The 15432-nt window shown below is 45.3% G+C and overlaps 1 protein-coding gene across 3 annotated transcripts; it reads left to right on the forward strand.

Annotated features, from left to right (window-relative positions):
• Window positions 1–207: 207 nt before the first annotated feature.
• LOC116437385 lies at window positions 208–8752 on the forward strand. 3 transcript variants are annotated; one of them, XM_032095050.1, is made up of 2 exons: window positions 208–374; window positions 6155–8752. In XM_032095050.1, the coding sequence occupies exon 2, from the start codon at window positions 6346–6348 to the stop codon at window positions 8467–8469; it is 2124 nt and encodes a 707-aa protein (XP_031950941.1). In that variant the 5' UTR covers window positions 208–374; window positions 6155–6345; the 3' UTR covers window positions 8470–8752. The 3 variants fall into 3 exon arrangements, with proteins under 3 accessions (XP_031950941.1, XP_031950943.1, XP_031950940.1); XM_032095052.1 differs by lacking the exon at window positions 208–374 and adding an exon at window positions 1702–1894; XM_032095049.1 differs by lacking the exon at window positions 208–374 and adding an exon at window positions 1901–2422.
• Window positions 8753–15432: the final 6680 nt, after the last annotated feature.

Here is a 15432-nt window from a genome sequence, read left to right on the forward strand (position 1 = left end):
TTCATTATAATACGAAGCGAGGCTGGGCGGGGCTAGGTGATGAATATGTATAGGCGTGTTGCGAAACTTAATGAATATGGAACTTGTAACCCGGTAAATACCGAGCTGAATGCAGCTGTCGGCACGCATGGCTTTGGAGGAGCGATCCCCCGTGCGTCCCAGCTGGAAGTAAACATACCTACTTTACTACTTATTTAGTAGTGGAGTTCTGTCCGCTCTTCATTTGGCGAGCAGCCAGGAGAACCTCTGTCCGGCTGCAGGATCGGCTGAGGAGCGGACATCCTAGGCGCGCCCCAGGGCTTTCCTGGAGGATCTCCGCCCCTCGGCTCGCTCACTGCGGCGGACAGACAACGACCTGGAACTGCGGATAAACGGTATGTTTTGCATTTAGGGTGCCTGTAAGTCGTACGCGTGGCCAGGGCTGCTGGTAAGCCGCGAGGAGACGTCCCGCGTTCAGCGCAGTCCCTGTGAGGGTAAAGGTGGGGCTTGCAAGCAACCCGCTACTGCAGCCGGCAAGGGGGAATCGCCGACCGATAGGGCGGCCGCTAGCGATCCTGGGAGCGGATTGGGTGATTCCAAGGGGGGGTCCCGCCGGAACTTGTTACCGTGTCGGAAAATACAAGCGGGACCCTGAAACTGTTACAAGCGAGTGTTGCGAACATTTTTGCTACTAGTAGCTGGTTTGAATGCTGTTGTGTTGCTTATATGTCTATGTGGATATTGGTTGTTGTCGGACTGCTTTTATGTGTGTAGATGTGTATTAGGTCGCCTATTCGTTTGTAAAACGGGAGCGTGCGTGTTGCCGTGTGTCGTTTGAAAGTGTGATACTGAGACATTTGTTTGGGGGAGTGCTTGCTTGTTGAATATAGAATCGTGGCTGGGAGAACCTCTGCAGAAGGATTAGTGGCAGAGAATTTAGAGTTTGAAAGAGTACGTGGAATAGCTTGTTTTTGTGGATGTGTCAGAACCTTTTATTCAACGGGAGGATGGCATGTTGCATGGGTATTAATACAGTGTAAAGTTTGTACGAGGAGATGATACTGTTCTTCTGCCAGACGGCAGAGCCTGTGTTCTCAGTGCTATTAAGCTGATTTTGAGCCTGAGATTTTAAAGGTTGTGTGTGGGAAGTCGCATTTGGTACCTGAGATTTAGGAATTTCGGGAAGAAATTGGGAAAGAACTGAGAGAGAGTGTGGAAAGAGGGGATTTCAAGCAGCAGCAAAGCAGGCTTGGCAGAAGGCACAAGAGAATTTATAAAGAGTAACTTATACACTACACAGGTGACCCGAAGGGGGTGGCACAGTATGGGAACCAGACAAAGTAAGGAAATCCCCAGAGCAAGCCCGCTGGGCTGTATTCTGGTACATTGGAAGGAGATAGTAGGAGCTGGAAGCACAGAAAATAAAAGAACCCTTATAAAATATTGTACCCAGTGGTGGCCACTGTATAAATTAGAAAATGAAGCCAAATGGCCATCTAATGGAACTTTAGATTATAATACCTTGCTTCAGTTAATGCTGTTTCTGAGACAGGAAGGTAAATGGGAAGAAGTTTCCTACGCTGACGCATTTTTTTCTCTCCAAAAACACCCTGAATGGCAGAGAGATTGTGGAATCAAACCCCCCAGTGATCCTATGGTGTCAGCTCTGGAAAAAGAAAATAATAAGGGCCGAAGAAGAATCAAACGATTTTGCTCGTCATGCAGCATAGGCCAGAGATGCACAAGGTCAGACAAAGTCTATCAAGCAGCAGCTCAGGGACAAGATGATGATGAATTAACCGATTTGCTTAAGCCTCCCCTTAGGAGACGGGAAGAGGATGCGGACTCGGAAGGAACACCAACGCCAACCCCCTCTCCCCCGGGCAGTCCTGTCTCGTCCCGAACCAGGAAACAGGTACTGATGGCACCTCTGAGAGAGGCAGTGGCACCTGATGGGGATACAATGTTGATTAGAGTACCTTTCTCTACTGCTGACCTAGATGCATGGTATAACGTTGCCAAAAATTACCGAAGTGATCCAGCAGGCACTGCTGAGCGCTTGCGACTTATAATTAAACAGCATAATCCAGATTGGGCTGATATACAATTACTATTGGGTGGACTAACAGAGACAGAAAGACAGCTAGTTTTGAAAACAGCTCGAGACTTGGCAGAGGACTATTACAAAACACAACAGTTAGATGTAAAAGATTACTTCCCACTCCAGGAACCACACTGGAACCCGAATAGAACAGCTGAATTAAAGAAATTAAAAGGTTATCAAGAATGGATAGCAAAAGGGGTGGAAAGGGCTATTCCCAAGACCCTAAACTGGTCAGCTTTGTACGCAATAAGACAGGGTCCTTCCGAGTCACCATCCAAATTCCTGGATCGTCTGAGGGATGCAATGCGCCGTAACACATCGCTGGATCCTGAGACCGAGGTAGGGGTACAACAGCTAGTATCTTTGTTTCTAGGACAATCCACAGGAGATATCAGACGTAAATTGCAGAAACTTCAGGGGCCAGAAGGGAGGAACCTGGAAACTCTATTGGATGCAGCTTGGAGGGTATTCAGTAATCGAGAAGAAGGTTACAAGCAAGGGATGAGGAAATTAGTGGCAGTAGTAAAAGAAGGGAATAGAGAAAAGCTTAGACAAGGACCTCCCAGACGAGGACCTCCCAGATAAGGCCCACCCCGGCTAGGTAGAGACCAATGCGCGATTTGTGGGAGGTTTGGTCATTGGAAAAACGAGTGCCCAGAAAGAAGACAAGAAGACCACCAGAACAAGGGAAACTGAGGAAGGGGGAGGGTGGTTGCACACGTGAAAGAAGATTGAGGAGGACCGGGGGATTCCACCCTAGCAGATCCACTGGTTATAATGAAGCTAGGGGACAAGGAAAAAGAAATAGAATTTTTGGTGGATACAGGGGCAACATATTCAGTTTTAAATAAAGCTTTAATGCCTGTGGGGGATGACTATATTGTGGTACATGGAGCAACTGGCCAATCTGAAAAAGCTTATTTTTTTAAACCATTGAAATATAAAATTGGGAAACAATGGGGTATTCACAAGTTTTTATATTTACCCAATTCTCCAAAGGCTCTCTTGGGAAGAGATTTATTAGAACAATTACAAGCAACCATTATTTTTAGGAATGGGGCAGTTATTCTGGAGGTAAATGACCAACAGTATGTAGAAATACTGAGCCTAATATTAACAACCAAAGACCCTGTAGAGGAAATCAGGGAAGAGATAATGGAGCAAGTGTTCCCAGGAGTCTGGGCCACAGATGTACCTGGAAGAGCCAAAAATGCAACCCCAATACAGATCAAACTCAAAGAAGGGAGACGACCAGTTAGAATTAAACAGTACCCCCTTAAAAGGGAAGACAGGGAAGGAATTGGCCCAATAATTGAAAAATTCTTGCAGTTGGGATTACTAAAAGAGTGCCAGTCTGATTTCAATACTCCTATCTTGCCTGTCCGTAAACCTGATGGGTCTTACCGGGTGGTACAGGATTTACGGGCTGTTAATAAGATAACTGAGGACCTCTATCCTGTGGTGGCAAACCCTTACACTCTGCTAACATGCTTAACACCAGAGCTAACTTGGTTTACCGTTTTAGATCTAAAGGATGCCTTCTTTTGCCTCCCTCTCCATGAAGCCAGCCAGAAAATTTTTGCATTCGAATGGGAAAGCCCTAAGAGTGGGCGCAAAACCCAGCTCACATGAATGGTGTTGCCTCAGGGATTTAAGAACAGCCCCACCCTGTTTGGAGAACAGCTCGCAAAAGACATAGAGTCCTGGGAAGCCCCACCAGGAGAAGGGAAGCTATTGCAGTACGTGGATGATCTCCTAATAGCTACCCGAACAGAGGAAGCTTGCACAGCCTGGACGGTAAGCCTCTTAAACTTCCTGGGACTCCAAGGGTACAGGGTATCCAAGAAAAAGGCTCAGGTGGTGAAACAAAAAGTGATCTACCTGGGCTATGAAGTCAGTGCTGGGCAACGAACTTTGGGGCAAGATCGCAAAGAAGCGATATGCCAAACCCCGAAACCCCAGACAGTGAAAGAGTTACGGACTTTTCTGGGGATGACACGGTGGTGCAGACTGTGGAATTACAATTATGGGCTGCTCGTGAAACCACTATATTAACTCATTACAAAGGAAAGCAGAGATCTCCAGTGGACAAAGGAGGCCACGCAGGCCTTCAGCCAGCTGAAGAATGCCCTCATGTCAGCTCCAGCTCTAGGACTTCCAGACGTGAGTAAGCCATTCTTTCTATTTTCCCATGAGAAGCAAGGGATCGCCCTGGGAATACTACCACAGGACCTGGGCCCATACTGACGGGCAGTTGCCTATTTCTCTAAGCAGCTAGATGCAGCAGCCAAAGGATGGCCTGGGTGCCTCAGAGCTGTTGCAGCAGTCGTGCTAAACATCCAGGAAGCACGCAAATTCACCTTGGGCCAGAGAATGACTGTGCTGGTGTCCCACATGGTGTCCGCGGTGCTGGAAGTGAAAGGTGGGCACTGGCTCTCCCCACAACGGTTCCTGAAATATCAAGCCATCATGGTAGAACAAGATGATGTAGAAATAGTGGTAACTAACATTGTCAACCCAGCTTCCTTTCTCAGTGGAAATCAAGGGGAACCGGTATGCCATGATTGCCTGGAGACTATTGAAGCTACCTACTCCAGCCGCCCGGATCTAAAGGATACCCCTTTAGACAACACAGAGACCTGGTTTACTGATGGGAGCAGCTACATCATCAGTGGAAAGCGGCATGCTGGGTATGCAGTTACCACCTGCCGCGAGGTGATAGAATCTGGAGCCCTGCCAACAAACACCTCTGCGCAGAAGGCTGAAATAATCACCCTAACCCGTGCCTTAGAGATGGCAAAAGGAAAGAAAATAAACATCTATACCGACTCAAGGTATGCCTTTGGAGTTGTGCATGCGCACGGGGCCATTTGGAAAGAAAGAGGACTGTTAAATTCGCATGGAAAGAACATCAAACATGCACAAGAAATAATGCAACTGTTGGAAGCAGTCCAGCTACCCGAGAAGGTAGCAATCATGCACATAAGGGCGCATCAAAAGGTGAGCTCAGAATTAGAAGAAGGAAATGAACTGTCGGACAGAGAGGCAAAAGAGGCAGCAAAAGGTGAGGTAACAATAACTGGAGCCTTGATCCCAGATGGACAACTTTCCCTAGAGGGTAAGCCAACATATAATAAAAAAGACAGGAAATTGATTAAAGATGAAAGGGGAGCATTTAACCAAGAGGGATGGGCTATCAATGCAGAAGGAAAAGTAGTTATTCCCTCTCATTTGCTATGGGCCGTAGTTAGAGAGGAATACCAGAAAACACACTGGGGAACAAATGCCTTATATAACTACTTAATTGGGAAAATTATCGCTAGAAACTTATACGAAACTGTTGTGCAAGTAACTCGACAGTGTAACCTTTGCCTCCAGACTAACCCCAGAAACACCCCCAAACCAAAAATGGGCCAGATTGGGAGAGGCCATGGGCCTGGACAGCAGTGGCAAATTGATTTCACAGAACTTCCAAGAAAAGGGGGGTACCGATATTTATTAGTGCTAACAGATACTTTTTCAGGATGGCCAGAAGCTTTTCCTACCAGGACCGCTAAGGCTCGAGAAGTAACCAAGGTGTTACTACAAGAAATAATACCGCGCTTCGGAGTTCCAGCCGCAATGTCCTCAGATAGGGGACCACATTTTATTTCAAGGGTGGTACAACAAACCAGCCGACATTTAGGCATAGACTGGGAACTCCACACTCCATACCATCCCCAGTCAAGTGGCCAAGTAGAGAAAATGAATCATTTGATTAAACAGCAAATTGTGAGATTAGGGCAAGAAGCTAACCTACCCTGGCCCCAATCTCTTCCACTTGCGTTGTTACGAATTCGGACCAAACCCAGAATTAAGGAAAAGTTAAGTCCCTTTGAAATACTCTATGGGAGACCATATGGGGTACAGAAAGGCATATCTACCCAAATAGGGGAAGAGACGCTAACCACCTACATGATTGCCTTAGATAAACAGCTTAGAGAAATTGGAAAACATGTGGCTGGAACTCGAAGTCGAGGTTTGGACGGTCCTGTACATGATATTCAGCCTGGAGATTATGTATATGTTAAGTCTCTTACAGAAAAGACTCTGGAACCACAGTGGGAAGGACCATTCCAGGTGCTCCTCACCACTTACACCGCGATTAAGATCAGAGAACAGAGTGCCTGGATTCACCACACCCGAGTAAAGAAGGCTCCAGAGACCCCTTGGAAAGTGACCCCTGGGGATGATGAACTGAAATTGAAGTTCACCCGAACAAAATGAAAATGTCAGGGTGGCACGCAAGTATAACCCAGAAAATTGTTTTTCTCACAGTTATAATTGTAACCTTCAGCTGGGAAGTTATTCATAAGAGAGAGGACATATGGTCCCAAGCCTTTATGCGGGTTACTGGACTCATGGGGAGATATTCTGATATAAAAGATTTAAACCTGTTGACTGTAGTCATGCACGGAAACCAAATGTATACAAAGCAAGAATGGAAAAAACAAAGAACTTGGCAGCTCCAAGGGACTGTAGGAGAAAAAATCAAGATAGGATGCCGAATGGTTAACGGGACTACTCATAGAAAAGCAACCCAAATCACTGTCTCAACTACTCCTACAGACAAACACCGTGAGATCTGTAGTTATTCAAGTGAAGCAGATTGTTGGTATAATTTTACATTGGTACAGACTGTGGAAGTGGTTTGTCTTTGGGGCCAAGACAGCAATGGACTCTCATTCAAATTCCAGATAAATGCCATGGCTAGGCCTACTACCCACTCTGACAATCAGATCCAAACCCAGGTCACATTACTTAAGTCTGAGCCAAAAGTTTATGAGATTGGCCCTTATGTAGTGAGGAACACAGGCCAGCAATTACTGCTGTTTAATCCAGAGTGGTCTCTTAAGCGTGTAGAACTACTAATGCAAATTAACATTTCTGAAATCCAACCAGCCTGCTCCCCTTTAATTCAAACATCCCTTGAAGGATGGACAGCCTGGCTGCAGAAGCAAACACCCCTCAAAGGCAGAATGTGGAGAGACCTGACTGGCATGCTGGGAACAGGACTGGGAGTCATAAATGGGATTGATTCAGAGATACTGATGAACAAACTGGCCACAGCGACCAGTGATCTGACCAAATTAAAACAGCCCCTACAATCCTCCCTCTTAGCATTAGGAAACAGCCAGTGGCAAGTCTCAAAAATACTCCCAGACCTAGCAAAACTCAGCAACCTGGACCACAGACTGATATTAAACACACTTGGCACAGCTCAAGACAACATCTCATTAGCCCTTAGCTGCATACAAGCCCAATTATGGATGCAGTCCACAGCTTCCTTAATCATAAGAGAAGGTAATGAAGGTGTATTTCCTATTGAAATCCGAGAGGCTGTTTGGAACAATGCTACTAAATTAGAAAGAAAGCTCCAATCCTGGTGGACCTTGGTAAATTTCACCTATGACCCAATGACTAACATAGCTACTGCCTTCGTTCTTACGATACGGAATGCCACAGTTTATGTAATTCATCCTATTGTCGCATTGGGACTAAACCATAAAGAGACAGTTTTTTACCCCTCTGAACATAGAGTATGGGCTCGGATGGTAGGAGAAAAATGGCAAACAGTGAATTTAGAATCTTGCATCACACGGGAACAACAAGGATTTATCTGTGAAAGTAATACACTTGATGCCAGAGACATATGTCTTGATGCAGAACAAGGCATTTGTCACTTTGAGATCCACCCAGACACTTCACCAAAAACTGTACTTGTATATATTGGTCAAGGCTGTGTATGCTTAAGAACTATCTGCACTTCTATGATAATAGATGACAATGTTATTAATGTAACTGCCATGAATCACTCTAATTTTTGTATTTGTAATTTTGCCAAAATTGTTGGGTGTGACTTTTCGTATTTAGCACCAGTTGTGTCTCATCAATTAATAAGGTCCAACTACACCATTTACCATAAATTGCTACCCACACCTATTGGGATGGACCTAACATTAGTAAAGCAATTAGTGAAACATCAGGACGTAATGGAGATTTTGAGAGAAATCCAAAGAAACGGGGAAAAGACCTTAGTCACCGTCCATTATGACACACAAGAAATCAGCAGAATCTTGCAAAGAGTAAAACAAGACGCAAGCCATAACTGGTGGGACTCGCTTTTCGGGTGGTCGCCTACCGCAACAGGCATCCTAAATACGTTATGTCACCCCATCATTGTCTTACTAACCTTGGTTAGTGTCTGCCTCATGCTGTCTATCACGTTACTTATTTGGAACTATAGAGTACTCAAAAGGTTATCAGTTCTAACTACTTTGTCAAACGCACACGGAAAAACATTAAGAGATGCCTACCAAAAAACATTCATTAGAAAAGGAATTTAAGTATTAGTAAAAGAATTTACTAACTCTTTAGAAAAGGGGGGACTGAATCAGGGGGATGGGAAGCAGGAGAATTAGTTTGTCAGGAACAATGCATCCAGCTTGGTCAGCATACCAGGGCAGGAAGGAAAGATAAGAGAACTCTGATAAAACCAGGGGGGTCTCAGACAGACATCCTGCAAACTAGCTCAAACCAGTCTCAAAGGCCAGGGATACAAAAGAGCATGCGCGGGGAAGAAAGGTTAAAAGTTCAGGACGAGGAAGATCGTCAGCCTTCCTCCAAAAGACCCCGAAGACCCCTACCAAGAAAACACCAAACCACACTGCGCAAGCGCAACGCGGATGTAAATGACTTTTGGGTTCATTATAATACGAAGCGAGGCTGGGCGGGGCTAGGTGATGAATATGTATAGGCATGTTGCGAAAGTTAATGAATATGGAACTTGTAACCCGGTAAATACTGAGCTGAATGCAGCTGTCGGCAGGCATGGCTTTGGAGGAGCGATCCCCCGTGCGTCCCAGCTGGAAATAAACATACCTACTTTACTACTTCTTTAGTAGTGGAGTTCCGTCCGCTCTTCACCCTGACTCTGACAGACCGCAGCTGCTCCAGGAGTGCGCCTGTAACCACAGCAGCCTGTTCCCTGCTGACGGAAGGGACACGCAGCCTGCTGCTCTTCAAAAATCACACCCAGCCTGCCACTGAAGCTACGCAAACGCACCACAATTCGCAACATGCACAGTCCATCTGCCAAACCAAGGCTGATAAATAGCCGAGGTTCTGTGGTAACACTGTCCCCTGTCTTCTGTTTCTTTCCCCCTTGTTGGCAATTGACTCACGGACCCAGGCCAGCAGGGAACCTGAATAATTTATTCAAAGGAATGAGCTGGTTTTATACACTTTTCTAAGGCACAGTATTTCCTTATATGGCGTGACCTATCCTGTGTTGCCACATCAGCAACACACTTCCTCCTACGGGATGATCACTCACTGTTCATTCCTCCATCAGCTCCCTGCAGGCTCCTTTCCGTAGGGGTCTGCCGCGTGACACCTCCTCCCCCCAGGGTCCAGAGGAGACAAGCCTCTCTATGCCGCCATGTGCTTCTTTGTGCTGCCATGTGCCTCTGCAGGTAGATTTTACAGCTCACAACCCAATTCTCTCTTATAATTCCCCATGATTTACCAAAATATGGGTAGGGATCTAATATCGATACCCAAATAAGATGGACAAAGACTCTAATAGTTTAGAAAGTGTATGTTTATTCCAGTGCCGGGCAGCTGCATGGGATAATTCCCTGATATGCAGTGCAAAGGTACAAGCCGATACAGAGTTTATTTATCTACAAAAGTTATGAATAACCAAAATACAAATACATATTTATAACATTAACACCTCCCATTCTCCACTTCGTATGGAAATTAGCTTCAATGTCACTAAGCATGTATAGTATGTTCTCTGAATTGAGTCGGTGGTCTTTTTATTAGGAGAGTGATCTCATAAGATGAAGCATAAGTAGTCATCCTCAATTTGACCTTTCTGCCTTCCTGGGTTTTGACAATACAAATTACTTATGGTGACCTTCCAGTACTTCTTTGCATGACTTTTGGATTGGTTCTCAGATGGGGACTAAACTGACAATTGTTTAGTTCCCTAGACCTACTTATCAATGTTTCTGTTTCTCATTCTAAGCACAGCTGAACAAACATAAAAGTGACAGGTAATCAGTTATTTAGTAATCAGTTACTCACATCTTGAAAACTCATTTAAGGTTCAGCTCTTCTTAACTAACTATTAACCTTTAATTGATTCTAGCCAAGCCTAAACTCACTTCTATTTTAACTAAATTCAGCGCAGCTAACCTTCTAACTAAATCTTTATGTTTCTTTTTAAAATCTGTTTCACCCATACGCCCTGTCTCTCTTTTCTCTCTCTCTGCTTCTTTTTCCTGTTCCCCCCTCCTTTTTTAAATAAGAACACTTTGGGGTTTTTTTTGTTTGTTTTTTTATTTCAATAAATGGTTTTCAGATATAATATTGCCATCTTAGTGCTTGAATTTTAGTCAGAAAAATCTATCAAAATAATCTTTCCCAGCTACCGCTTTTATAGTGGAACGGGACAACATGCTTCTCAGTTGTGGGTGCAGAATGTGATGAAGGCAATTTACTCACTAAAATTCAAAAGAAAAAGCTACTTGGGATAATAAAACTAAGTTTGAAAGGGAATTAATTTCATTTTTAATCCCACCAATAATAAAGCCACAGTTTCTGGTTTGTGTCAAGATTAAATGACAGCAGGGCTATAATCTGTCTCCTGGAAAACAGAGCATAGCCCTGATGTAAGCAACTGTTTGCATGAGAACGCTTTGTGTGTTAATTTTGTATTATAAAAACTAATCTTTCATAATGTATAGAATTATCCAGTGGAGTAAGAACATTTTTGTAACAAAAACTGTATAAAGAAGCGACAACCAAAGAAGCCTCCCTGAAGATACCAGACCAGGACTTTGGACTGTAAGATAAACCACTAAGATTAGATAAAGGGAAAACCCATTCTTTAATCATCTCAGGCCTAGAGAAAAAAAAAAAAAAAAACAACAAAAAAACCCAAACAAGGCTGAAAGAGGAATGCATCCACAAGAAAGCCAAACAAAGCAGAGATTCTTCCCTGGCTGAGTTTGGGGTGGGGGAGACCACAGCCCACAGAAGCCAGATTTACACAGCCTCCTACCCGAAACGAAGTGGGGTGGAAATGAGTGATGTATATTTAAAACAATATGTGGCCAGGATACTGTCTCTTGTGAAATCTATTCGACAGGAAGCTCAGCCAGCACAGACCCTGCCTTTGGACTTTGCTGTTCATAACATCCAGCCAGAAGATTGGGTCCTAGTTAAGGAGTGGAAAGAAGCACCATGGGTAGCAAAGTGGAGTGGACCATTCCAAGTGTCACTGACCACAGAAACAGCCGCCAAGACAGCTGAACATGGGTGGACCCATCACAGCCAGGTCAAGGTCTCTGAGGCCCCAGAGATTTGGACATTTCAGCTGGAGGAAAAGGAGGGGAGGCTGCGACTGACAGTCCGCAGGAGTGGGCCAGAGCAGTAGCCAGTGCTTCAACATCAGGGAAAGCCTCGTGTGCCTACCTACAGACCGTCTGCTGGAATAGTCTGTATGGGCATCCCTACTTTCAGATATCCAGTCATCGGGGGGCCAATCCTCGCTGTCATTGTTTTCTTTTTGTTAAGCTGTTTCTGTGCCTTCACTCACCACAGAGGGTGCGGGAGACAATGTGAGAATCAGATTAGGAGATTAGCTTGCACCATTAGAATGTTTCTCTTAATAATCTTACCTTTATATTGTCTGTTAGGTTTGGGCCAAAAGTGGGAGAATCATATTTTTAATCCTAGGAGAAGAAGTAGCAAAAACCTTTAACCTTAGCAATTGTTGGGTCTGTGGAGGGCCAGGAGGATCTGAAAACTGGCCATGGGTGGCCAGCCCAGACGAACCTAAATGGTGAGCCAGCACCCTGAGTGAAGTCCATAATAGAATGGGATTTTGGGGTGAAGAAGGAAGTCCATGGCTACTTCATTCTTCTGAAAGAGGCATTTATTGTCTAAATAGAACAGGAGGTGTATATGTCGGAAAAAGTGTTTGTGACTGGACTTTATCTTTGAGTTTATATATTAGCAGAAGAAAGGGGACTGTGTAGAAAAAAAAATTACTGAAACCGCTGTTTGCAAATAGATGACAATGGAAAAGTGGTGAAACAAATAACAAAAGGAATAAGAAAGTTAACAGATGTACTGGTCCAAACGTGGAAAGGATGGGAATGGGACATGTTTTCGTAGTTACCTGGTGGACTATGGGTTAAACAAATGGTTTTTTCTCTTATGTGCTGTAGCAACTCTAATTTTTTTACCATGCATGATCCCTTGCTAAGTGCAACTTATTCAACATGTGATCAAGGGGATGCAGGTAGTAGCCATGCCTACAGATCCAGAGATGGCTACAAAAGGACAGAAAATGATGTCACTGCAAATAACTGCAAAACTAAAATAAGACCCAAGAACAGAAAATTAAGTCACTAATAACTAAAGTTCATAAAGACAATTATTAGTAAAATAAAAGAGGGATTGAAAGGAATAAGATAGATTTGTCTTTACAAACAAACTATGGGTGTGCTGATAGGTGAAGATAGATAGTGAGAGACGAAAGAAGCAATGGGAAGAACCATAAATTCCATAGGAAAAGAAAAAGGGAGGGGTGTACATTAGAAGGGGGTCTGTATTAAGTGATTCGGGAAGTCCGTACCTCTCAAGTACCTCAGCCAGTGGGGAAAGAGAGAGGGAAATGTGGCCGAGAAATCAGGATAAAAAGGAGGCTTCATCCTCTAACAATTTGAGAGACCCCAGGGGAATGCCCCACGGCCTCTCCCTTTATTTGAATAAAGTTACAGGACTCCTCTGTCTCCTTTTTGGACATAAACCTCTGGCGTTTGTGGATTAATTTTCCTGACGCATGTACTTCAGTAAGCTTATTACCATACACAGGGGTGTGCATTTTAATACTTAAATGACCCTTAATTGGGCAAAGGTTACTTTTTTGGCCAAGGTGATCTACAAAGTTCTGGTCATATGACTTTGTCCTTTTCTGTGTTGTTTTTCAGGGTCAAAAGAGGACTATCCTAACTGCCCAGGAACTCCTCCTTCAGCCAACTCGCCCTTTCTAGATGTCAGGTATGCGGATCTCCATCCATAAAGATAACGTGGAGAGCACATAGTGTAGGCTGTAGATAGTAAGCCTTAGCCCTTGCCCGGTTCCGTGGTCATCATCCCACAGAAGCCAACAAAGGAAACCTCATGGTTGATATCTACTATAGGCTACCTAATCAAGAGGATGTGGTTAATGTAAGAAATCAGAAAATAGATGCAGGACCCAAGAGTGGCTGAGTAAGGGCCTTCTCTTCTGGTCGAGCAGAAGCATAAAGACGAAATGCATAAGTAGTGGAAGCAGGGACATGCATCCAGTAAGAATCTAGAGATGCTGCTCGGGTGTGTAGGGATGGGATAAGGAAAGCTGAGGCACAGCTGAAGCTGAATTTGGAAAGGGATGTGAATAATCATAAAATGGTCTTCCAGAGGTGCGTTGGTCAGAAAAGGAATACTAAAGAAAGCATACCCCATTCCCCCTACCCCATTCCCCACTTTTAAAAAAGCAAGAAGATCTAGTGACAAGTAACATGGAGAAGGTTGTGGTACTCTGTTGCTATGACCCAGCCCACTGCGGGGCTGGGGCAGTGAGATGACAATCGATCCCAGCCCCTCCCCTGGATCGAGTTTCCCCAAGACACAGACTCAGAGAGTGGGTCGAGGGGCAGCTCAGAAGCTTAAGCCGCATCCCCCCTGGGCTACACCCGGGTCCAAGCTGCCTTCCCCTGTTCGGGAAATTTCTCGGTTACTCGGTTGTTCATGGGTTCTTTGTTATAACTCCCGCCTCTCGGTTTCCCCCATTGATTCTTGTTGAATTGTATCCTCCCCCTGGCTTGTAACTCATTGGTTGCTTTCCCATTTCCCCGCGGTTTTCAAACCCCCTATAAAACTGAGGGGAAAGCCTCTCAGCAGGATCCCAGGTTAAGATCATTGCCATGTTCTGGTTGCTAAACTTCTGACAATAAACCTGTTAGAAGTCAGACCAGAACAGACTCTCTCTACCTCTGAACTAACGTGAGCTGATATCATTGGCTCCTTCTGTGTTTCCTCTGCAAAGAAGCCAGCTAGCTAGCTCAGCCAGCAGCGCCTATACTGATGCCGAAGTCGCTTCTGCGATGCACAGAAGTAACGCAGCTGGACTCTCTCTGATCGAGGGTGCGCCAGAGCTCGTGCAGCGAGCACTGAACTGCGTTAGGTTGGTGTCCAAGTGTCTGGCTCATGCGAGTGGATCCCTGTGACATCGTGGCTGTCGATGGACAGCGAGAAGAAGCGACTTTGGAGCTGCCAACGCCTCTCGGTGCAGTCTGCTCTATTTTAGGAGTGCTGCCCTGAGGGAAGGCTGCTAACTCCGATTGACTCTGCACTGAACTGACCTCAGAGAGCAGCCGATCTTCAGAGGACTCCACCCGTGTTTGTAGTTTCAGGACCGGACACCTGTAACTGTGAATTTGTGCTGATTTCTGCTGAACTGAAACTTGTGTGAGTATCTATTACAGCCAGTGAGGGGCCAGTAGCTCTGACCGAGGAAGAGGGGACCGGTCTGGAGAGATGGTCCCAAAAGGAATCGCCTTCCCGAGGCCCGGTGTCTTCCCTCAGCTGCTAGCTAGGAGGGCCCGTGCAGAGACTGTCAGCTCTTTAGTGATTATCAGCTCATGATTTCAGCTCAGCTCTGCAGGGCAACCTCCAGGCTGTTACAATCCGGTTTAGACCCAGGAAAGCAAAGCAAGCTAAGTCTCTGTGCATAAACCGAAAAGAACTTAGAAGGTTCAAAATATCCCCAGAAACGAGATTAAAACCAAACGAGATTAGATGTTGTTGCCAAAAAATGGATGTATTTTATTTGATAGTAAAAGAGGCAAAGGGAAGGAAAGAGAAAAGAAAGAGAGAAAGAAAAAGAAGTGTGTGGGGGGGGTGGGGGAACAGGGAGAGGTGACAGGGGTTAGGTGGAAGCATATCACCCCTCTGAGGCTCCCAATGATGTCTCGTTGCTCCCCTCCATCTGCTCTGGTGGTGGTGAGGGTCCCCCGTCGCCGCTGTGGCCACGCCGCTACATGCTGCCACACGCCATGCCACGCTGCCACACGCCGCCACACGCCGCCACACACCAAAGAGTGCAGAATCCCATGGACATATACACTTCGGGCCAGGTGGGAACGCCCACGTGCCTTTCTTTCAGGGGCTAGCTTGACACACTGTCCCTTGCAACACTGAGGGTCTGTTGCATCATCTCTGGTGCTCTGGTGCAAGGTCTGGGGACC

The sequence above is a fragment of the Corvus moneduloides genome, chromosome W (assembly GCF_009650955.1).
Source record: "Corvus moneduloides isolate bCorMon1 chromosome W, bCorMon1.pri, whole genome shotgun sequence".
Taxonomy (NCBI): domain Eukaryota; kingdom Metazoa; phylum Chordata; class Aves; order Passeriformes; family Corvidae; genus Corvus; species Corvus moneduloides.

What these genes read in the sequence shown, in the direction of transcription:
- LOC116437385 (XM_032095050.1), top strand. Translation starts at nt 6,346, where the DNA reads ATGAAAATGTCAGGGTGGCACGCAAGTATAACCCAGAAAATTGTTTTT.